The sequence below is a fragment of the Ptychodera flava genome, unplaced genomic scaffold (assembly GCF_041260155.1).
Source record: "Ptychodera flava strain L36383 unplaced genomic scaffold, AS_Pfla_20210202 Scaffold_37__1_contigs__length_1687728_pilon, whole genome shotgun sequence".
Classification (NCBI taxonomy): Eukaryota; Metazoa; Hemichordata; class Enteropneusta; family Ptychoderidae; genus Ptychodera; species Ptychodera flava.
The window spans coordinates 1,434,432-1,458,013 of NW_027248359.1; the positions used below are offsets into that span (position 1 = coordinate 1,434,432).

The 23,582-nt window shown below is 35.5% G+C and overlaps 2 protein-coding genes across 2 annotated transcripts; both read left to right on the top strand.

Annotated features, from left to right (window-relative positions):
• The first annotated feature begins 1,436 nt into the window (after window positions 1-1,436).
• On the top strand, window positions 1,437-12,712 carry LOC139127807 (inactive tyrosine-protein kinase 7-like). Its single transcript, XM_070693677.1, has 14 exons — window positions 1,437-1,805; window positions 3,900-4,039; window positions 4,418-4,720; window positions 5,227-5,388; window positions 6,686-6,727; window positions 6,877-6,980; window positions 7,933-8,146; window positions 8,337-8,447; window positions 8,806-8,969; window positions 9,433-9,570; window positions 10,307-10,382; window positions 10,668-10,764; window positions 10,929-11,037; window positions 11,473-12,712. Exons 3-13 carry the CDS (start codon window positions 4,453-4,455, stop codon window positions 11,020-11,022), a joined length of 1,470 nt encoding a protein of 489 aa, XP_070549778.1. The 5' UTR covers window positions 1,437-1,805; window positions 3,900-4,039; window positions 4,418-4,452; the 3' UTR covers window positions 11,023-11,037; window positions 11,473-12,712.
• A 1,456-nt stretch (window positions 12,713-14,168) lies between these two features.
• LOC139127792 (tyrosine kinase receptor Cad96Ca-like) lies at window positions 14,169-23,376 on the top strand. The gene is made up of 11 exons (XM_070693665.1): window positions 14,169-14,322; window positions 14,933-15,055; window positions 18,099-18,184; window positions 18,327-18,543; window positions 18,723-18,833; window positions 19,112-19,275; window positions 20,086-20,217; window positions 21,008-21,119; window positions 21,771-21,867; window positions 22,042-22,155; window positions 22,566-23,376. The coding sequence occupies exons 1-10, from the start codon at window positions 14,169-14,171 to the stop codon at window positions 22,136-22,138; spliced, it is 1,293 nt and encodes a 430-aa protein (XP_070549766.1). The 3' UTR covers window positions 22,139-22,155; window positions 22,566-23,376.
• Window positions 23,377-23,582: the final 206 nt, after the last annotated feature.

Consider the following 23,582-nt stretch of genomic DNA (forward strand, 5'->3'; position numbering starts at 1 on the left):
TTCAGCTAAAGGGTGTCGGGGTTACAAACCTTACATGTATTTTGCCACAGGAGAATTTGATTAATCGCTTATCAGCCGGTCAATCTGTTGATGTGCTTCATTATGTCATTTTCTCTGGTTTTCCTACAGAGGGCGGGTTTTTTTCGGTCGAATAAAATTAGGGTTTCCTTAATTCTATGTTTATTAGTTTCCGGCGTTACTTACGGCCTGTTTTCTCGCCACACAGGAAAATAGCTGCATCTGTTATTGAATGTTTTACTACAGCATGGAGTTGAAATATTTACTGATATTGATGATTTTCTTGCTCTTGACCCATTTGACCATCCTAGGGAAAGGTAAGCAAAGCATGTATTTTTGGAGAACAAGAGGACAGTAATCTCATTGATTACATATGGTGAGCTTTGCCGAAAATCATCATTTGAAAAGTAGTACTTCAGCGGTTGGTCGTTGTAACGGTCGACCTAGGGTCGTTATATAAATGTTCTCCTTGTTTTCAGAATGTATCATCTTCATGTACATTGCGCCAATCATATGCGTGATGTGAATTGTACATTACTATTAAAATATCATCTTTTATTGGTTCTCACCCTTTAAGAGAAGGAAAAACACAAATACCATATTCTTCAAAAAATCAAGCATGAGGCCAAGTTCAGAGGCAAACATTTTACTCTTATCATCATCAGGTAACATATATTCCTGGCGTACAGTGCCAACTGATACGCGAGCACACGAAGGAAGTCAAACGACTCTTTTCTGCGCGGTCGATATACATGGAGGAACCAAAGGTACAAAATTCCCGGAATGGTATTACGTCAATCGTACATCAATGACTGAGACACTAATAACTGAAAGGGGGAAATCCTACAATCCTTGCTGTACAATAACAGGTGATCTCGAGAAGGGGGAGGCAAACCTGCATTTCTCGTCCGTCAGTCAAAAATACGAGGGCACATGGATATGCCGCTTTGCTCGAATAGTAGAAGACCAGAGTAAATATGCCAATTTGTTGGTACTAGGTGAGTATTTCTACGTCGGTTATTTGAGGTGTGCGTTTATTCTTGATAACATACACTGACAAAAACAAAACAGCAACAGCTATCGTTGCTTTACCATGAATTTCCAAGAAATCATAGTTGTAAACATTTCCCTTAACATTTGCACTACTGATATCTAACAATAAACAAAATTAGTTCCTTCTTCTCACATGGTCATTACTCTGAGCTGAGTGATATTTATAAGACTTGCATGCAAGCCCTGTGCTTGCACCTGTCTTACTTATAATAACTCAGTGATTTAGTTTACGTTTTGAAGCAGGGAATATTCGACCGTGAGCGTGATGATCTGCCCTATAGGCAATAACTCTTGTTAACAAGAAAAAAAAATTAAGGGAATTCCTTGACTTGACCTTGTCGCTCGTTTCATTCTTTGTTGAACAGAACATAAACAGCTAAAGCCTACGTCCAGATCACATGGAGGTCTCTCATGGGAATTACCACCAGAAGATACCATAGCTAGGTTGGGTCAACCAGTAACATTACAATGTAGAACTGGTGAAGCAGGAGATATACTGATCAGGTCACCTAACACGAATGGCTCCTTTCCAAAATCCGAAGGAATGACCACAACTGGTCAAATTACCAACGCGACGCCACGTTTCTTTGTAACAAAAAATGCATCCTGCGGAGAAGCAAAGCTCAAAATTAAAAAAGTCAGGCGGAGAGACGAGGGTGTATGGGCGTGTGAGATTAACGATGACAGCATAATTCCTGGTGAACGGGAATTGTCAGCAAGACTTTATGTGATCGGTATGTACATTCAATATGGCGGTACCTTTATCAACTTAAATGTTGAAAGTGACCCTAGCGCATCTCTGTTTTCATAAAGTAAACCAAACATAGTAAATAGAAATAAAAGACGGTTATGACGTCGATAAGTGTGTTAGTTATTAGTTGTGCTGCTTCAGAATTCTGCCGATGACACAATTAATATGGTCACTAGGTGATTTGAGCGTTCTATAATTTGTTTATTATTCAGTTACCTTTTTATCTAATGCAATCAAAGTTAACTGAAGCGATTCGAAGCCCTACACTTATTATAGAGTGTATGTTAATGTTGTTGTTTCACATTTAATTAGTTCAAGACAAACATTTTCCACAAATCAAGATAGCTCTAGCTTCCTGCTCCCTCAATTGGTAGAAACCTGTGTTAGCGTCTAGATTCAAACATGTCCTGATTCGGCTTTTAATTACAGTGCAATTTAACATCATTTGTAAGCCGTGCCTGACATTCTGTATATTACTGATTTAATGTTTAACATCACAGATGAGGACCCTCTCTGCGACACGTCTGGAGTAGGTCCAAACGGTGAGGTAATTTTGGGGAGTACGGTAGAGCTGAAGTGCACTTTCAATGAAAATCAGATGAAGGGAGGCAGCCTGATATGGATAAGAGATGGGGAAGATACGAACAGACATTCTCTAAATCCTTTAAAATATTACAAAGAAGTCAAAATGGAAGACAACAATGCGACGTATCAGTGTGTGTGTTCAGAAACGTCGGAATTCATTTCAACTGGGCCTGCAAAAAGAACATCACATTCAAAGTTCAATGTAAGTTTTGAATTTAATACCGATGATGGTGCAAACATCTGGCTTGATTTGAACAAGCTAGACCCATGGCTCCAAGAAGACGGTTAAGAATGTGTGATGTTTTAGTTCCTTGTAATTGTAACATGTATATATATATATATATATATATATATATATATATATATATATATATATATATATATATATATTAATATATATATATGTGTGTGTGTGTGTGTGTGTGTGTGTGTGTGTGTCTGTCTGTCTGTCTGTCTGTCTGTCTGTCTGTCTGTCTGTCTGTCTGTGTCTCCTTTCTACATGTCTATCTGCCCCGTACTGCTCTTTATGCACATATTGTCGAGTATATTAAACATAAAATAAAGTCGCTACCCTTCATGATAACCAAATCGATTAAACAACGTTATCTACAGATCCACCTCTGTCAAAGGGCAATCGACAGGTATGTATCAAGGAAGGCGACAATCTAAACCTGACTTGCCCTTACGAGGAGGGTAATCCACCGATTCAAGATTTAATATGGAACCTACCGGGCAACGAAAATACTACTAGTATCAGGAATCCACTTCTGATAGAAAACAAACAAGAAGGGCGAAACAATCCAGAGATTTATAGTTGCTCAGTGTTCAATAACTTGTTCAACGGAGAACAGACTTACGTGTTGGTCAATATAAGCGTATTCACATACCGTAAGTGTCAAGTTCTAGAAGTACTTCAAGGCAGCATACCTTAAATAGCAAGTCCTGCACCCGGTTTATGAAAAAAAATACTAAATGAAATCAACAGCAGCAGATCAACATTCTTAATGTTTTTCATTTTTGGCTCAGTGAGTTTGCTTCATTAATGTCACTGTTCTTCAAAACAAAATGCAGCTAAAGTTTCGAAAATATTTTATAATTCCGAAATGTTTTAGAATCAATGATGCACCAGTGTATAAATTAAAATTTCATTCGCTCACTAATTTCATTTACGTTAGTAAATGTAAATCGTGCAGGCAATGATCACTTCTTTATACGTGATATATACTATTTTAGTTGTTAAGTGCAAATTTTAAAATAATAGCACAATAGATACCGTTAATGTTAGGGCAAGTCTTTATTTAATGCTAGTACTACGCCCTTTTCATCAGCGTCAGTTAACCAAATGCGTTTATTTTTAATTTCGGGAAGGAAAGCCCACTGTCAGCATATCAAATACAACCATTATAACGGGAGAGGGCAGTGGCCTCTTCCTACCTTGCACAGTGGATTCCATCCCACCTGCAAACGTTTCTTGGTTTTTCCCGAACGGCAGTACCATTGCGGGACCAAATCTGAGTATTAGGCAAGTCTCAAGGAGAGACAGAGGTGAATACTTATGCGTTGGAACCAATCGAATTTGCAGTCATGGTATAGAAGCGATATCTACAGAAAGCGTTTACATCATCATTGAATGTAAGTAGGCTAAATGTCATCTTGTTTAAATCTAACCTTCTTACAGAATACACGTCTTCCATGAATTCCCTGTATTCGGGTGATTTTCATTTTATACTCGTTGTCGCCGTCAACCTCCCCACAAGGCATGTACTTTTGCTACCGCTTTTTTAGTATAATTCTACGAGAAGAGGTGTTTTACTGAACATGCTATATTTAAGCCGTCTATCTACGACGGACCCTCTGTTGTCTTTTTCGGTCATCCTTTCGTTTTTCTAGTTTTCTAAACTGCTATGTGTGTCTCTCTCTGTTTCTGTCTGTCTTTCCTCTCTGTATCTCTGTGTCCGTCTGTCACTGCCTCTATCTCTGTATGTGGTCTCTCTTTCTCATGTACGACAGCCGCTCCTATAATCTTAGGTGACGCTCGGAACAATATGTTGGTCGTCAGTCTCGGAGAAAATGCTACGTTAAAATGCGACATCGATTGTTTTCCTAAACCGACTACTGAGTGGATTAGTCCTGACGGTGGTATCATCTTCAATTCTTCCCAACACACCATAATAAGTACACACCAGGGTCTATATGTTTTCAGAAATTCACTGATAATAAATAATGTCTCGGTTGAAGACTTTGGATCATATACATGCACCGTGAAAAACAAAGTCGGCAAGGTCAACTTTACAATTACTCTACAGACGAAATGTGAGTTTACTGTATGCATGTCATATTTTAATGACACGAAATCGCTTATTGACTCATATATTTGCTGTGTTATGTATTGCCATTTCACGATGGGTAGTGCAGTCTATAATTTTTGACATTCTACAAAGGATCCTTGCGTGAGAATTATGTCTAGCTTAAGTTCATTCCATTACAACATGGTACAATAGGCAGAAATAACAAAACTGTAGTTGCATTCAATTAACATAGAAGAGCGCACATAGGTATTCGATTCCGTAAATGAAACTATGATGAACAAAGTAGGGGATAAGACAAAAATTTATATTGAAGTTTGATGTGAAAGTTTGACAAGACAGCCACAAACATTAGGTAAAATATCTTTACCCTGTCTGGTACAGTATTCTCATTACTACTTCAGTTTATATCAGTTATATGCCATGCTATATGAAGTTTTGTATTAAATTAATTTTGAGCGTGCGCCATTATCCTTGCTAATGATAAAACTATTTTCTTTGTTATTATCATAGATGTGGAACAGTCAACAATAGCCAGCAATGAGCAATTCTTATCCTCAACTGGACGTCCCGCAATCAAGTTACATTACTGGGTACCGGTTATCGCTATTTCGGGAATCATCGCTATTATGTTATCGGTGGCTTTGATTTATTGCTTGAAGAGAAGAATAAAAAGTGAGTATAGCAAAGTAGTTTTATAATAAATTCGATACAACTAATACCCTCTCTGATTACTTACTTCTATTGTTAATGATACTAAATGGTAGCACTAACAATAACGCTCGGTATCGACATTAACTACACATATTCTGTATGCTTTTCACTTAATTGGTCGCTAAATTGAAAAGAAAATAAACAAGCAGAGCACTTTCTTTGTACTTGAAACTGTTTCTAGCATACAGCACCGCGGGCGCATGTTTTGTAAAATATAAACCGCATATTGTGTTGAGAGAAAATAAGTACACATCAAGGTACGTAGGAAGTTCGTACATGGAATTAATATGTAAGCTATTTTAATATAAACATAGTCTTACCCTTCAACATACAATTTTAATGTACTTGTATTGGTACTTAAGAAACTTTGATCATTGTTGCGTCGTTACTTTATGTTTAATTTTTGTATTGCTTCTTTCACTTTTAAAATGGAATCACAACTGTTACACAGACGCTCTATCAGAGTTTCACTTTACGTACAATAGAAAACGGCATTAATTATTATTAGTTAACGTACAGTAAACGTACTATTTTTGCAAATTAGAATTTATCGTTCTTGATGAAAAGCCCCTCAAACTATATATTTCACAAAAATAGCGGCAAATGTAAGCTTCAGTATGGTTGCCATAGTGTATTCGAAGGTTAAAGGGGTATATATTGGAGGTTAAAAATCAAAATTTAGGCATTAGTGATAAAAGCTAACTTCAGTAAAAAACTAGATACTACTTCATGACATTGGAGATCTCATCTGAAATTATCTAGAAAACTTTTGTTTTGAATTATGTATTCGTATTCTAAAGTGGCAGAAATTGAACAACTGTCATTAAAATGATTAAAATCATGATAAAAAATTAAACGACTCTCATTCAAAATGTAAGAAAAATATGGCAAAATTGTCATTTTGTTGTTTAATATTAAATAATACAATGATAAATTTAACAAAATTTTGCCAGTTAGAGTTGAGTTAGGTTTTCAAATACTGAAGAGGATTAAATATGACACCAGTAAACCTGGTGATTTTCACAATGTTTCAAAAGTGTTCTCTCTTTTTTCATCCAACTTACGGTACTTTTTAAAAGGTGGATCAACCCAATATTTTAATCTTGTTTAAAAAAGTGTCGTTCCAATTAAACAAATCTTTGCAAAAATGATTGTGAGCAAGTACGCTTTGTTTTGTGCAAGAATGCCAGTGTTTTTTATTGAATACTTTTGTACCGCACAGAAAATATACTTCATCGTGTATCTTTTTATCTTCAAGGATACAACGTGTACGAAGAGGTAAACTCTCGAGTTACCCACGGTGAGCCATCAATTATATTAATGGAATGAGGGGGATACCGAATGCAAGTATTCTCAGAGTCTGTAATGTCGTCTTAAAGTCTAAAGACTAATATAAGCCGTACTTCCACGTTGTTAGAATTCATTGAACTATCATATTTTGTGTTTCAGATCCAAGAGTAGACCCCTCACTGACGAATGACTCAAGATTGTCAAGGATATACGAAACTATCGAGATGGTTGTAAGAAGCGATTGTGATAATGATAACAATGCAGTTAGTAGTGATTTCCTGTTTTGATAATTAAGCAATAACCCCCGCCGGAGGAGGGTATACACGAGATTTTGATACAATGCGCGAAATATAGCACGAGCGGACAGGCGAGTGCTTTATGGACCGAATTGTACCAAACTCGAGTATTTACCCGACCGCGAAGGGGGTTATTGCTATTTTATTATATCAACTTGTGTGTCTTTATTGTCTTGTTTGGGTGTTTTTTGTAGCTTCAAGCCCCAAATGCAGAAAAAGGACGAACGAGAGATCGAACATCCGAAATTCGGCGCCCGAGACCGAGCATTTTTATAAGTTTGAATACTGTTGACAACAGACGCACACAGTATCCTACGATAAATACGCATTACATTTACGTTCATCAACATTGCATTTTATTCACATGCAACGCGAACATTAACTTGCGACCTGCTGCAGACACAGAAAATGGGTCAAGAGTTCAGTAGCAGACCTGTGTTAAAGAATAGGCGATACGCATAAAGTTGTACCCTCGAAGCCGCTAGTTTCGAATGTCATCATGGGTATAGAACGCTGGTCCGAGGAACTGCAAAAGGGGCTTATTGTACACTGTTAAACAAACGCTCTGCAGTCAAATTTTAACACCCTCTACAAATAGAATGGTACATCCAAAACATATAAATGAGAGTATACAGCTATGAGTTCTTTCACTTCTATCTGAAAATTGCTGGATGCATGAAACTTTAGTAACAGATATTTTTACTTCGTACTTGAAATGGATTGCTTGTCAATGCAGGCAAAGTTTAGTGCTCAATGCATTCCTGCAGGGCGGTAATATTGAGAATCTAGGAACTTTTAGTTGTCACTCTACAGGATATGGCATGCACTAAGCAATCATCCTGATGATTGCTTAGCGTATGAAACATAAATTTTATGTTCTCTTGTATCCCTACTTATATTTATCAATTTATCAATACAGGAGACAGACGACAGAGCCAAATACGCCCGGCCAACTGTCGTTCAGCCAACATCATACATGACGATCGGGCTCAAATCGTTAGAAATGAGCAGGGGCCAGGTTCACTTGAAGGAAGTCATGAAAAGGTCGAATATGTACGACATATATGAAGCTGAAGCATGGTTTATTGGCGGAAAACCAGGAACAACAGTAGTAGCCGTAAAGGTACCAAAAGGTCAGAGAATTTCAAACGAGCTAGGTTTTGTTAATGCAAGCGACAGCGAAAAACATTTACTCAGATTGAATTTCAGCTTGAGGTGTACTATACAAAATATATTTTACTGTGATATTCTTCTCTTTTCCCTTTACGAATGAAAATATTATAAACATATCACAAGATATTATTTACTGCACTATTTGAACAGGGAGCGTAGGTAACGATTCTGATGTGCGGCTACGAAGAGAGATAGACTTCTTTTATTCGCTACCTACACATCCTCACATCATCCAGATGATTTCATGCTGTACAGAAGAAGGTAAGATGTGTCCTTCATGTTATTGTTTTTGCGCTCTTTCTGTAGCCTTTCTTCTGTAAACTATTGTGTATGTCTTATTTTGTTATAATCTTTAACCCTAAGTTATGCGGTGAGCAGCCCTTTTATGCCTCAACGCTCATCAATACATCTCCATAGAATTGTACCGATGTATTTGTTTTCAAACATTTGACAATAAAATATATATACCTTTTATGATCGCCTTCTTAAAGGCGGGGATTATGTAGGTAACCGCAAACAACTCTCATTACTGTAATCTATGATATAAATGTTATTCAATTGTTTTATTGTTTTATTGTAATGCGGCAGGAGTAAAATACCAATACGTTTGCCTTGTTAGGTTTTCCACCATATTTGTTAATGGAGTATGCGAGTCATGGTGATTTGAGAAGCTTTATCAAGGAAAGCAATGGAAGTCTTTCAAATGACAGCAGTTTCCAGAATCAAATACTAGTTTTTCTGCTAAATATAGCCCGAGGGATGAAACATTTGACTGACTTTGAAGTAAGATTTGATATTTTACACTGTATTCTATAATAGAAATATTTAATAGCTATAATAAGTTTCACATATTGAGAAAAAATAATGATAAAATATTGATTCTATTTAGAAAAGAGATCGCAATACCGCTTCATTGCTCGTAGAAAAAGTTTCATTATTCTGTAAGGTAGACAAATCAGTGTAGTTACAAACTGCTTAAACTTCGAATTTGAACAGCAACCTTAAATCGTGAGGCATGATAATATGGTCAGTCACATTTCCGATGAGTTAACTTTCTTTCTTTTTTTTTCTTTCTTGTCGCCAAATCTTCTACTGCTGCCTATGTTATTCCAAATTCAAAACACTTTTTTTTCCTTTATGCGTATACTTCAATGGAAATTTGATGTAATGTTATAGCACAAAAACTCTCGGATTGACATAGAAAAAGATTAAATTTTAATTCCATTGTCCGTTTTATGCCTTGCAGGTGGTTCATGGTCATCTTAAAGCAGAAAGTATACTGGTGTTCCCAGACACTTGTCGAAATAGGTATACATGCAAAATTTCGAACTTCTGGTACTGTAACCATGTTGTAGAAAAAGCCCAGCATAGCATTCCATTAAAGGTAGGGTTAGAATACTTAAATGTCAACGTCGTTTTTACAAGAAATATTATATAAATAAAATAATGACAAAAATGACGTGTTTTTAGGCACCATATGAAAACATCTATTATACAAACTTGCTTGCTCATTATCATTACCAATTTCTTTCTTGATGATGATGATGATGATGATGATGATGATGATGATGATGATGATGATGATGTCGATATATTCGTAGTACTACTAGTAGTACAAGTAGCATAGAAGTTAAGAAGACATTACATGTAATTTTTTCAACCATATATACTCTTATTGTTACATTGCTGCAGTAATCAAAGCTCTTTTAGGTTGGGTTGTTGAAAAAACCCCTGATATTTCTACCACGAAAAAGATTAGCCATGGAAACAGACTTCATGAATATAAAGATCACATTTTTTTATTGCAACTCGTCAAAAATACTTTTGAAAAGCACTTTTTCAACTCTCGATATGTTTAATGGCGTTAAACAAAAATTAACACCTTAAACCTCTTAACGATTGCCACGAAATGGGGCATCAAAACGGTCGGCAATTTTGACACGTTTACTCTACGCCACCTTGATTTTGACTAAAAGTACCCTTATCATGATATTTTCGTGAAAGCCGGACCTATCAATATTCGAATTATGATAAGCTTATAATTCTTTATTTAACTTTAAATGTAACTAAACTACCTTTTTCATTTTTAATATGCGGGTGCTTTTATTGGAAAACAACAGAAACACAGAAACCATTGCTGTACCGAAAATGACGTTTTGTTCTTTGGCATATTGATGTGGGAAATCTTCTCTTATGGTGAGTCGCGTATCTGATTTCTTAATATTATATTTACAGATCTTCACCACATGTACAAATGATTGAACGTTATGAACATGTATAAAACAACATTCATATTCAAGTGTGCGTTGACGTGTTAAAGAAATCAACAAAACCTCCCTACCTACAAACCTATCTACCTACCTACCTACCAACCAACGTACCTATCTACATCGAGGAAACAACCCTGCTTTTCACATATTTTATGCAACGTCCATGGCAACCAATGATTGTTGTAACTAAAAAGTATTATACCATTTACAGGAAAAACTATTTCTGGTAAGATAGGCGACATCGACTTTTCTGATGATACAGAGAGTGGATACATACTTCCGAGGCCAAATGAATGCCCCCTACCATTGTAAGTATTAGAACAACCGACAATGCGATTTCAATTTTGCCTACTTCTACATTCTAAAAACATGATATGAGAATATCATATCATATATAATACGACAGTGTATACCAAGCATTAAGAATATTATACGATAATGTATATATTGGCTCCACTTCTGTGTCGACTAGGTACAAGTTAATCAATTCTTGCATGGAGAAATGTGAACGTCACAGGCCATCGTTTAAAGAAATCGTGGATGAATTATCAACAAATCACCTGTGATGCAATTCTAACACGGTGAGAATTCAGAATTAATTGTATATGTGTTCATTGTTATTTTTTTAAAGGATTAAATCTTTGATTTCTAATGAATGAGTAACACACAACCAAATGATCCACTATGACACATATAATGCCTAATCATTAATACGTTGACTCATAATAGCATTGGACAGTTTAGTGTAAGGAAATTACTGTATGTGATTCTGAAACAGGTTTTTGGCGAACCATAAAGACAGAAACACCAACAGACTGACAGACCGAGAGACAGACAGATAAGCTGACAGAAAAATCCATATATATATATATATATATATATATATATATATATATATATATATATATATATATATATATATATATATATATATATATATATATATATATATTCATTTTTTTTAATCTTTAAAGTTATCATTTTCAGTGATATTTTCCCCTTCACTTCCATTCTAGGAAACGAAACCCTGGAAGAGGATACTTATCGTGATTTTTTTTACTTAGATAAAGTTTTGCGTATGTAGAATTTGGGGCATTAAGTTAATTTGTATGATTTATGAAGTGTCTTTTTTGTTCATATTTGCGGTTGTTTTCTGTCTGACTTTTGTCACTGGCATGATAATAGTTTGATTATCTTAGGCTAAAAGCATATTTTAAGAAAGAGGTTTTGGGGTATAGAGCTTAGAAATTTGATTTTTAACTTGCAAATCTCTTTCAGCGTTTCTTTTCAATGAAAGGAATTTCAGACATATTTTCGGTAAAATATATTAAGTTCAATTTCTGATGCTTTTAAAAATACGATGAGCAAAAATTAGTACTTGCATGTAATACAATTTATGCCTTCACCCTCAAATAGATGTTTTGTACTTTGTACTGGTCACCTACAACTTATACCGAGATAGGACTGAAATTTGTGATAGTTCAAAACTTTAATGCACACAATACACAATATACTGTAGTTACTTTTTGAAGATTTATGACAACATTTTTGGACATTTTAATTTTTAAAGTTTTACTTACTTTTACTATTTGACTTTTAGTATTTGTAGGGAAACACATCTGTGCTGTAACTATTTGAATTGTTGCTATTTGGTGGACAGAAACGTCAAATCGAAATGTAATATATACACACAGAGTACAGAATATATTTTTGTATTTTTAGGGGCACCGTTTAAAACATTTTTTTGCGTCGATTATTTTAACATATGGTATATTGACACTATAGTTTCTCAAACTCACTGTGCGATTTATATATTATAAAAATGTTTATATAATTGTAATGTGTTTAAAGAATTTCTGATCAACATATGGAGAAATTTCACATGTAAATTAGTAAAACATTTATTTGCCGTATCAAGTTTTTATTTTGGCAAGAATATTTACATTAAGTTTCTGTTACAAATGTTATAAGGAGTGACAAACGGATATTTTGTTTATCATTCACCGTAGCATTAGTCGAATGCTTTGTAGGCAGATTAGTCTGTCGTACAGTTAAAAAAATAAAGCTTTATTATCCCGTTAAGTTACACATGAAAGATAAACAAGGAAACTTAAGAGAACGAGTTGGACACATGACTTGCAAAATGCTCAGTTTCTGAGTTCAATGACGTCTTCGTTTTATTTGCTTTTGAGTAATTTTACTAGCGGGTCGTTAACTGTACTCACTCGTCAGCGTTCGAGGAAATAAAATTAAGTGAATGATTTTACGTGATTTTTCCTTTTGTAACTGAAATACATATATTAATACTTATCATCGGCAGTCATTTTTATGGATAGCCAGATAGTTTGTTTCAAGTAAATGATCCAAACTCATTTATTATGGATCACTATTGACGAAGTTTTATATAACATACTTTTGTATCCAGGTTGTTTGAATGTCCGTATTTAATTTGACAAAGTATCTTTTGATGTCCTATGACGTCAAGTGGCAGGTTAGATAAATGATACGGATCATGCTATCTGGTACCACTTACACAATTGATTTCGCTGACCCCATGTGCGTCGGATGTCTCCTTGACCTTATTCAGGACGCCTTCATTTACAGGATTAGTGAATTTTAGTAAAACTATGGTGATGTTGAGTTTTTAGCACGGTAGCGACAAGTTTGCAATTATAGAGAGTTTGACTTGGTTATAATGTCCGTACTAAATTTGTAGGATTGACAAAAGAGAACAAAATTGAGTCGAAGTGTACCCGATCAGAGACCAAAGCTGTATCATGAAATGGAAACGTAACATGGATCTTTTCTATAACGAATTCGGTACACTTGAAATATGATTCTATCTACAACAATACTTATTTTAACCATAAACCATACGAATGCAAAAGTGTAGCTTAACAAATGTGATTAGTAAAATAGCTATTAGTGCCATTATGAAACTACTGGACTGTTAACACTCTGCTTTAAAAATCTTCATTTATGAAAAGTTACTAAGCAGCTTAGCGTGTCATGTCCAAGGTTCCAGTTTTGACACACTCTGTTGAACGGGTGTTAATTAATGCATATTCCAAAATTTTAAGCTAGGGGTTATTGGATTTATATATGTCAAAAAGAGGTATAGACCAATCTCACAGGGAAGTAAAATTTTAATCTCCAATTTAAAGACCAATTTTCTATTGAACCGGAGATTAACGCTTACATTGTGATCCTTCTTAATATACTCAAACGTCTACATGTTGTGAATATTTTCCGCGTTAAGAATCTATTTTAGACAATTATATTGGGTTAAAACCACAAAACCTAGGTGTACATCATTAATGTAGCGGTGCAAAACTATTCTTTGTTCATTAAAAATGTTTCAAGAGAATTACTTGGACGTATAGTTGTCGGGATAGACCTATCAAGGAATAGTTGTCGTTTTTTCCTCGAAATTTAATAGCCCTCCAGTAATGCTTGTCAGAGATTGCACATCCCCTCCCTCCCCTGCCATTTGGCAGTTTTTAATAAACAAGAGTATCAGAATGTTTTGAATGCAAGGTTTCCAAAGGAATTGTCAATAATTTGGCCTACCAACAATATCTTTATGTTTGTCGACAAAGTAATTTACATGTTGATGTCAAGTAAGGGTTATTGGTAGCTGGGTATGTTCATGGGAAAGAAATTGCAGAACAAATGTGAAAATTATTAAACTAGAGACAATACAAAATTCGAAATGGCAATGAAGAAGATGACAATTAGGACGATGCTTTTGCTGCTGCTGATTGTGATGCTGCTTTTTCTATTGCTGCTGCTGCTGCTGCTGCTGCTGCTGCTGATGATGATGATGATGATGATGATGACGTCGACAACTATGGATAATGATGATGGTTGTCATAGATTGGTACTGTACATAATCATAGCAGCCCTTGGCACGTTTAATTCTTCCCTTTCCTTATGTAAGAAATAATGTAACCACTATATTTGCCCCATTATCTGCAAACAAGAGCCCCCTTTCTTTTTTTTTCATGCGTCGTCCGTACTCATAATTCAACATAGAAGAATGTTTAAGGTTAGTTTCAATAAATTGGAACACACGCTAAAACACACAAAAACTCTACTTAATCTCTGGCGCACGTGGTCAGTGAAGTGGACTATGATGTCACTGGTATGACGCTTAGTTCAACCTGTATAAGATCAGTCATTAATCCATTAGTTGGATGACAAAGGTCAATAAACCTTTCTATACCTCAGTTGGCGACGAATGCATGCCTTGTCTTAATGTCAAGAGTGGCTAGGAACGGTGACATGGCCGCAAATGGAACCACAGGTACTAATGAATCTTGCAAGTGCAGCAAAGGTCAGTTAATACACTCACCTTTTTCGAGCAGTGTTACGATAGTATTGGGTGTTTAGTTCACTGATCTGAAAATGTAATATTATTGATTTTGCCTTGCATGAAACCAACATTGACAGTCTTAAAATGTGTTTAATTCACAGGCATTCAGAATGGAAATTCAGAGGGCCACCTACTTTACTGGCTACCTTCAACCATTGTAACTTTATCAAATGTTGCTGTTTTAGTTATCGTACTTTCTTGTTACTTGAAGAAAAGAAAAACAGGCGAGTGCATATACGATGTAGTAAATGTCAGAGAAGAGTACACTTCATACACATATTCTTCATATTTACCCAATAGACCTTCTCCTATAAACCAAAGTCATTCATTGCTTGAAATTTCTCTAAATGTACTTTCTCTTAGAGACAGGTTCATACTACACATAGATACCACTTTACTGGCGAATTTGTACCAGCAATTAAAAAGGTCAGAGAGAAGTCCGTGTTACATTTTCTTATACAGTACAATTTCTTATCTGTCGTTTAACGTGTAAGGGTGTGTCGAGAGTAATATATTGCACACGGTTTCGGTTTGTATTACCCACAACAGTAGTCGTAAATCTGATAAACGAAAATGGTCAACCAACCAATCTAGGTATCAAAGCAAACGGTTTCAAAAGAGAACGCAATTTTCGACCAAAATACAAACAAATGATCAGCAATAATTATTGTTGTTATCATAATATTATATATAATTTACGTAAATCTAAATTTTCCCGTTTGATATTGTCGAAGAGCCTCTAGATTGTTCCATCGGTTTAGCTGTGTGGTGTTCCTCTTGAATTTGCTTTAGACTTTGTTTACTTTGGTCATATTTTTACATGTTATTTACGCCATGAACTTTTACCAACACAGATTTAGACGCGTTGGGTGTGACGACCATGCCAAAGCCACCACGAGAATTAAAATTCATGAGTTTACTTTTCTTGTTTACGCGCTCACTTATATAAATTGGAAATCTGGGGAATGGTTATTACATCAAGATGACAACACCCACACGTTGGCAGTTAATTAAGAATACTTTTTAAGACAGGTATAATTTCGATTAAAGCAAAATAAATTTGTTGGTTTCACAGATTTCCCTACAAGTACAACACCAATTTTCATCAAAAAGGGGGAAACTGTGCAGACCTAGTGAGCATCTTATGACAAAAGAATTTCCACAATGCTACAATGCTAGCCGTTTAGCACGTAGGTACTATTTCCACTACTGGGTCAATGATCGTAGGGAGTGACTGACCATGAAGGTAGAATATAACTCATTTACCTCCATGGACTAACATACGCGTGACCGTAAAATATAACCACCGAGATTTTTACTTACGTTATTTTTCTGTCACCGTATCAACCGATGCATGATTGTCAGTTATTGACCCTACAGTTTGTATACAAGTCAAGAGTGCTCGGCTATTACGACGCGGTAGCCGTATTATGGCATATAACCCTGCAAGGCAGGGCAAACTAGCCACTTGTAGACGCCAGGGTAGTAAGTAGTCGAAGCCCTTCTTTTATTGTACATGTAATGTTTGGTCCTGGCAAAATTTGCAGCAACCTAAGTCTGTTTACGATGATTTGTGTTCATGCACTATGTTTTCCTTGAATTGTGGTTGAGGGTAAAATACTGATAGGAAAATGTACACATAGGTCCATACAGCATCGTACCTATGGTGCTTCAGCAAGGTTAACCGTAGTCCACGGTTGCTGGAAAAAAGATCGAGAGTAGCCAAACCTGAACCTTTCCTACGTAAACATTTCTTTTTGTAAAGTACAACGCACCAACGGTACCAAACCTACATTTGTCACCAACCCAACCATTATAAAGGGGTGATCAAGATGACAAGAACAGCCAATTTTGACCACCAAGGTTCAAGAATCTGGGAAATGGTGCTAAAAACGTGCGATAGATTAATTGACGAGATAAACATTAAAAACAGTAGGAGTAAGAGAAGTATTACTGGCTCAACCTGTTCAGTTTCTGTGTGGAGAAAAGATGGAATGGTGATTATGGTACGCTCTTTGTGACAGAGCTATCTCAAAAAGCTTTATTCTTATCTCTGAAGCTTTCTTCTGTCAATGTTACATCTCATCTTTTAATGAGTTTTGTAATAACATTTATGATGGATACCTTTGGTCAAGATGCCTCAAAGATTATTGTTATTCCGTAAACTGTTTTTCAGAGTAAAGAAGGGAAACAACGTACAATTTTAGTGTTCGTTTGCAGGGAAATAAGAATAGCTTGATTTTTTAATTAAGTTTGTTAATCGAATTGTTGCAAATGAGATGCGCTTTAACATACTACAAGCCTTGTAGGTAAATATTTTACATTAAGAGTGTTTTTTTGTGAACATGTTTTCAATTCGAAACAAACCCAAATAAATAAATAAATAAATAAATAAATAAATAAATAAATAAATAAATAAATAAATAAATAAATAAATAAATAAATAAATAAATAAATAAATACAATTATGTATATGTCCCCTCAATTTGATAAACTTGATTAAGGTGACCCCAAGAAACTTGCATACTAAGTTCCAAGGAAACCAGAGAATTTTATTCAGAAAAGAAGTCTTCACCAAAAAGAGGAAAATTCACCCCAACCCCCCGAAAATGCAACTTTTATCAAAATTTCAACAAATCTTACTGAGGTCATCAGAACGGCAATCAGCGGTATCACAGCAAATAACAGATATGCATGTTCTTTTGATCAGCTAAATACTTACTATTTCAACATGATAGGGTATACGATGGTTTCAATCGGGCTCGAACTCACAACGTACGGTACCCAATCACCTAGCCGAGAAAGCAACAGACTAGACCGGTCGGCTAAATCCCAAATCTCAAAAAAGATTGATTCAATAACCGACCAAAAGTTGTTACAATTCTGACTGGGTGTAAAACAAGAGATTGGAGTTGATACAAAGCAGACGTATTGAAAAAAATATATCTAAATTGTAGTTTTTTATCATTGACTTTAAATGTCTGAGTATATGGTAGTGTGTTTTGTTACTTATAAATAGTTTGATAGTAAAGAAGAAGTTGTTCAATCGCCTTGAAGGGATGAGGGAATCTAAAATAACATTTAGATCACGATTCCTTCAGCCACTCCCTCAATCCTTTCTGTCTTGAAGGTTTCAGCATGGCACTTACAGTATCGAGGAATCAACCAGGGACCTATTGGAAATGGCAAGAGGACGTACTAGTATACTGGCATATACTAGTAAATGCAAAAATGTGATATCTTCTTGTCCATATTTCATTTTTTTAGCGGAGCTTGAAGTTGCCGGACCCTTAAATGCTGACAAAGCTGACGAAGCTATTGAAATGATCGTTATCGATGATATTGATGATGCAGTAAGTACATACCTGTTTGTGTGTACATTCTTTATAAATATACATGTCTATCGTTTGTCCCGGTATGCATACGCATGATGTATAACGCTGATTTTTATACCGATTGACATGACGTGTCATGTGTTCCTTTAACCTAAAACAGCGAAGGAATAACGAAGGCCACTACACAAATCTTGACAACTTAAGGCAGTCAACGTACGAACAACTCGGACATAGTGCATTTGAAGTTGACCGCAATCAACTACACTTGAATGATGTAATTCAATCTTCGGAGATGTTTGAAGTATATAAGGCAGAAGCATGGTTCGTTGGCGGCAAACCTGGATCGAATGTCGTTGCGGTCAAGAAACCAAAGGATGGTAAGTGTTCGATATCAAACAGGCTTTTTTCTCCACCCAGCGATGAATGGGTAACTTTAAGTTCTATCTGTCTCCCAGACACTGTTTCAGAGAACTCTCTTTTTTAAAACTATGGCATCTTCTCGGCCTAAGACGCCAACTCATTTAATTTACCTTTTTTTGTTTTCTCATTCAAACAGATAGTGCTGGTTCAGAATCAAATTTAAGATTACGAAGAGAGATCGCTTTCCTACAAACACTTTCTTACCAAAGGAATGTAGTTCAGATGATTGCAAAATGTACTGGAGACGGTACGTTGTATGGTTTATGTTGCTACCGAAATGTTTAAATGTTCTATAACAGAATTCGTTGCTTGCTCTTCACATAATGTTAATATTCATTGTCTACATTCAGTTTATCGTGTATCCTTCGTATATGGACATTAATTGTCTCTTCATAGATATAAATATATTCAATGCAAGCAGTGGGATATTAACAATTGCAATGCGGAATATAATGCATAGGAAAGGTTTTGCTAAAGATTTGTAGACTGTTGTACCTCACAAATAACATTTGTGATATACTGCAGGTGCATCCCCGTATTTGATTATGGAGTACACAGAACACGGAGACTTACGAAACTTTCTGAAGAAAACTCGTCAAAGAATTTCACGTATGAGTGGTTTTCAAAATCAACTTATCAATCTCATTTTTGATATCGCCAGAGGAATGGATCATCTAGCTGGACTTGAAGTAGGTTTGTCACGAATCACCTTTTTAGTTATGTGATGCATGTAAAAGTATACAATTCTCCTGGAGGCAATATTTCGCCCAGTTAAACGCTGTATTCATTGCTCTGATAAAGTTTGTGTATGATGTTGATTAGCGAGTATGAGAGTGTCAACTCTACAGCACGTGGAGGGGTGGCAGTCAGAAAAATGTAACAACTTTGCTCAGTTTGTATGTGCGATGTGTGATTGTGAGCATGCGTGCGTGAGTGCTTCACGAACTCTACAACGTGTGGAGCGGTCTCAGTCAGAAAAATGTAACAACTTAGCCGGCTATTGAACCACTCTTTTTTGGGAGTGGAGATTTAGCCGAGCGGTTCTCTCTGTGGCCTCTCCGCTAGGCGACTGATGCCGTATGTTGTGGGTTCGAACCCGATTGAAAACTAGCCGTATTAAACCACTTTTTTCAGAGTGGGGATTATGGCAAGCGGTTTTGACTGTAGCATCATCCTATGTGACTGGGTGCTGTACGTTGTGGGTTGAGCCTTATCGAACAATTACTGTACATTATTGTATAGTCCAATGACAGATTATTATATGTTATATGTATCGCTTACAATTAGTTCTAGCCTTTTTTAATGAACGTAGATAAAAAAACAACAAAGCTAAACTGGCGAGTCTAATGTTAAATTTGCTTAAATCCGATCTATTTATACTACACCGTAATGAATTCTACGTAGTAGGAAAATAAGGTATGTGGTGTATGTAAATAGGTATCAAAGTAATTTGTGTATATAAAATATACTGTCAGCTCACCATTGCTACGCTATTACAGGTTGTCCATGGTTGTCTTACGTCGAACTGTATCCTTGTGTTTGAGTATTGCCAGACTTATACTTGCAAAATATCCGATTTTTGTTACTGTAACAAGGTCATGGAAACCTCAGTGGTTACTGATAAAGTAAAGGTGTGGTACCTCAAGTGAATTTCTTGTTTAATTTATATAGTAGTTAATAATAATGATATTAATAATTTTGAGAACAACAACAACAACAACAACATCATCAACAACAAAAAACGGCAAGGTATAGTAATCATCATCATCATCATCATCATCATCACCATCGATATCATCCTCATCATCATCATCTTCATCATCCTCATCATCATCATCATCATCATCATCATCATCATCATCCACCAATGTATTCTTCCACCACTTCATGATCAACATTGTAATCTTCATCATCATAATTAACTAGGCAAAATGCTAGATATACAATAATACCCACACACATCCTGACAATCTACATTTTTCAAATACCGTAATATTACATGTATGTATGCTATTAAATTCCACATGTACAGTGTACATTTTGTGTGCAAAGATCTGCATTACGTATGCTCTTGTTCTACATAGATATACTGTACGTATATTAAGGCATTAATATTGATTTGTTCCATATGCAAAGATATATGTAACATATAAAACTAATATTGTGTTCCTTATGTGTAAATATACGTAATATACTGAACGCATATCAAGCATATTGCCCAGTGACTATTTTCGTCGTCACCATAATCACCATCTTTATCGTAATCATTATCGTCACCGCAAACAACCTCATGACGATCATCATCATTATAATAATAATCGTCATCATCATACCATCATCATTATCATCATCATTCTTCCAAATATATTTTTTTTTTCGTATCGCGTTAATATCATGTTCTGCTATTTGCCTATTGGTAAGAATCAGTCAATAGATGTCTACTCAAAGAACGAGGCTCTTAATGAAGAGACTATGAATGCTAAAAGTGATGTTTGGTCCTTCGGTATTTTGATGTGGGAGATTCTGTCTTTTGGTGAGTTAATAATTTTTGACGTCGGAAAAGTGCTTTGCAAAACATACAAACAAACACATACACACAGGTATATACACTCACACATTATAGTAATCATGCGCTTACTGTTTATCCTCATTATTTTAGTTAATCAAAAAACATGCCAGCATATACTTACGTACACACCTCTACACTCATGCATGGTACCGCCTACATCAATCTGTCAACTTATCCACCAATCCATCCATCAGTTTGCCAAGCCACCAAATGACTCTCTCAACAGTTATGAAAGGAAAACGTTTACCATTTTTCTTTGTATTATTTAAACGTTATAAAGCCAGAAGCGCATTGCATCACAATTTTTCGTGTACTCGACAGAGATCGCACTCGTACAAACAAGTGCATTTTGGGATCTATACTTACATTGATTGCGCAGGCCCTACCATCGGTGTCGCCTTCCCACTTGTCTACTGATGATGGCGCTGTGCGCTCAAAGCAAAGCCTTTCTGAGAATAGCGGTATAGCACAGACGTTGCCCCATCAAATGATGGTCTTTAAACGAAGAGCTGCCCAGTGATATCCTATTTTAATGCAGTGATTAAGTAGACAAGTCAATGAAAATAATGAGAACAACACAGAAGACTAATAAGCAATACAATCTTTTGCTTCCAGGACGGAGCTCTTACAGCGATGACGAAGAAAACAAAGTCATCCAAAAAGTTAAAAACGGATTCAAACTTCCCAAGCCTGGAGATTGTCCTTTGCATCTGTGAGTAGTTAAACAAATCACTGTATTTTCCCTTACGCTTGTTGATCTCAGCCAATGTTATAAGAAATCTCTTCGTTCACTTAAACTAAACCACATCATCAAAGAAGTTACTCAATAGCGAAGCGTCATATCTATAATCACCATATTCTTACTTATACGTTCCTCGTTAACCAGGTACAAGTTGATGAATTCCTGTTTGGAAAGCTCCCCATCTGACAGGCCGACATTTAAAGATATCATGAAGGATTTGTCATTATTTGAACAAGGTTGAAGTGAAAGCCAGGGAAAGTAAGTTATTTTCAAAATCTTTATATTATCCAAAAGTGAGAGCGCTGTTTGCGACAGTCTAACGCTAGACATAACGATTATCACCACAAACAATGTTTGTATATTTTTTAGCTTTGACGTGTCGCATTCAAACATTTGGTGTAAAATTATTATGCAGATTATAAGCTGAATGATAAATTATTCATGAACCCTTTGTGACTTAATATCGTGACGTGTGCTGAAAATCGTTAAGCAAATGAATGTGTAATGAAGTGTTTGTGCAGATGAGGAATGGTATATTTAGAGACGTGCACAGTGTATCTGATAGTCAATTCAAGTAAAGTAAATAAAATTATATTATATGTGCTGATGTAAAATTATTGTTTATTAACATATACTATAACATATAATACCACAATCTTTATTTGCAGGATTACCGTTTGTATATGTCGGATCGATCAGGTGAAGCACAAGTCACATAAGAGAAGAAATCCCGTTTGTATTAATTGATATCAAAACAAACTAAATCCAACAAGTTGCAGATGACTGAATGGGCAACTGGTATAAGAATTATTAAAACATATTTGTCTGTCTGTCTCTATGTTTTTTTAATAGTGACCAAACTGCGGTTAAATTTTAGAAATGTACTTTGTGCTGTACAATATCCATAGCAGTTGTATATGTTATACATAAACGGACGGAAAAGTGAGACACATTTATGATAGGCAAATAAATAAAAATAGGCTTGGACAAATTCAAGAACAACGCTTTATGTTTTTCTTGCAAAGTATACAGTAATGTTCATCTGTGAAAATAGAAAAGTGAATTATTAAAGATGAAGGGTATAAGATGACCACCAGTCAAAACACAAAATAGCGACATAGCCGAGACACAAATAACTTAAGTTTAGAGAATCTATACTTAAAGTTCGACTTCAAATACCCAACATTTTGCATACTTTGTTGAAAGATAAAACTAATCCCCAGATTGAGAAGGCTCGACAGCATTTGTATTTTGTTGTAACGTCTGAACGAAATGGTACAATTCTCATGATATATTATCAACATCCTTACAGGCTTTTATTGACGCCTTTCTGTAATAATGCATTTTGTCCTGGAATGGTCAATATTGCAGAAACGATTACTGAATCAGACATAGCCTACGTACACTCCCTTTCTTAATCTATAGCAAACCAAGAAAAACCAAGAAAACCAAACCAAGGTTTGAATCCATCCTTAATCCAATAATGTAAAAAATGAAATAAAGAGCTTTAGGAGTCCCTTAACATCGCTTTCATGTTTGCTTCTTTCCATATCGTTTCATGAGTGTTTTGTATTTTGTACATTGTCCTCTCCATCAACATTATTCCCATATTTTATTTTAAATCTATACACAAATTAAAAAAAAAAATTAAAGGTAAATTCCCTGAGAACGTCATTGCGTATGGC

What these genes read in the sequence shown, in the direction of transcription:
- LOC139127792 (XM_070693665.1), top strand. Translation starts at nt 14,169, where the DNA reads ATGGCAATGAAGAAGATGACAATTAGGACGATGCTTTTGCTGCTGCTG. An exon ending in TCGATGATATTGATGATGCA is followed by an intron (nt 18,185 to 18,326) that starts GTAAGTACATAC and finishes AACCTAAAACAG; the next exon opens with CGAAGGAATAACGAAGGCCA. An exon ending in TGCAAAATGTACTGGAGACG is followed by an intron (nt 18,834 to 19,111) that starts GTACGTTGTATG and finishes GATATACTGCAG; the next exon opens with GTGCATCCCCGTATTTGATT.
- LOC139127807 (XM_070693677.1), top strand. Translation starts at nt 4,453, where the DNA reads ATGTTGGTCGTCAGTCTCGGAGAAAATGCTACGTTAAAATGCGACATC. An exon ending in GTGATAATGATAACAATGCA is followed by an intron (nt 6,981 to 7,932) that starts GTTAGTAGTGAT and finishes TTATCAATACAG; the next exon opens with GAGACAGACGACAGAGCCAA. An exon ending in AACATTTGACTGACTTTGAA is followed by an intron (nt 8,970 to 9,432) that starts GTAAGATTTGAT and finishes TATGCCTTGCAG; the next exon opens with GTGGTTCATGGTCATCTTAA.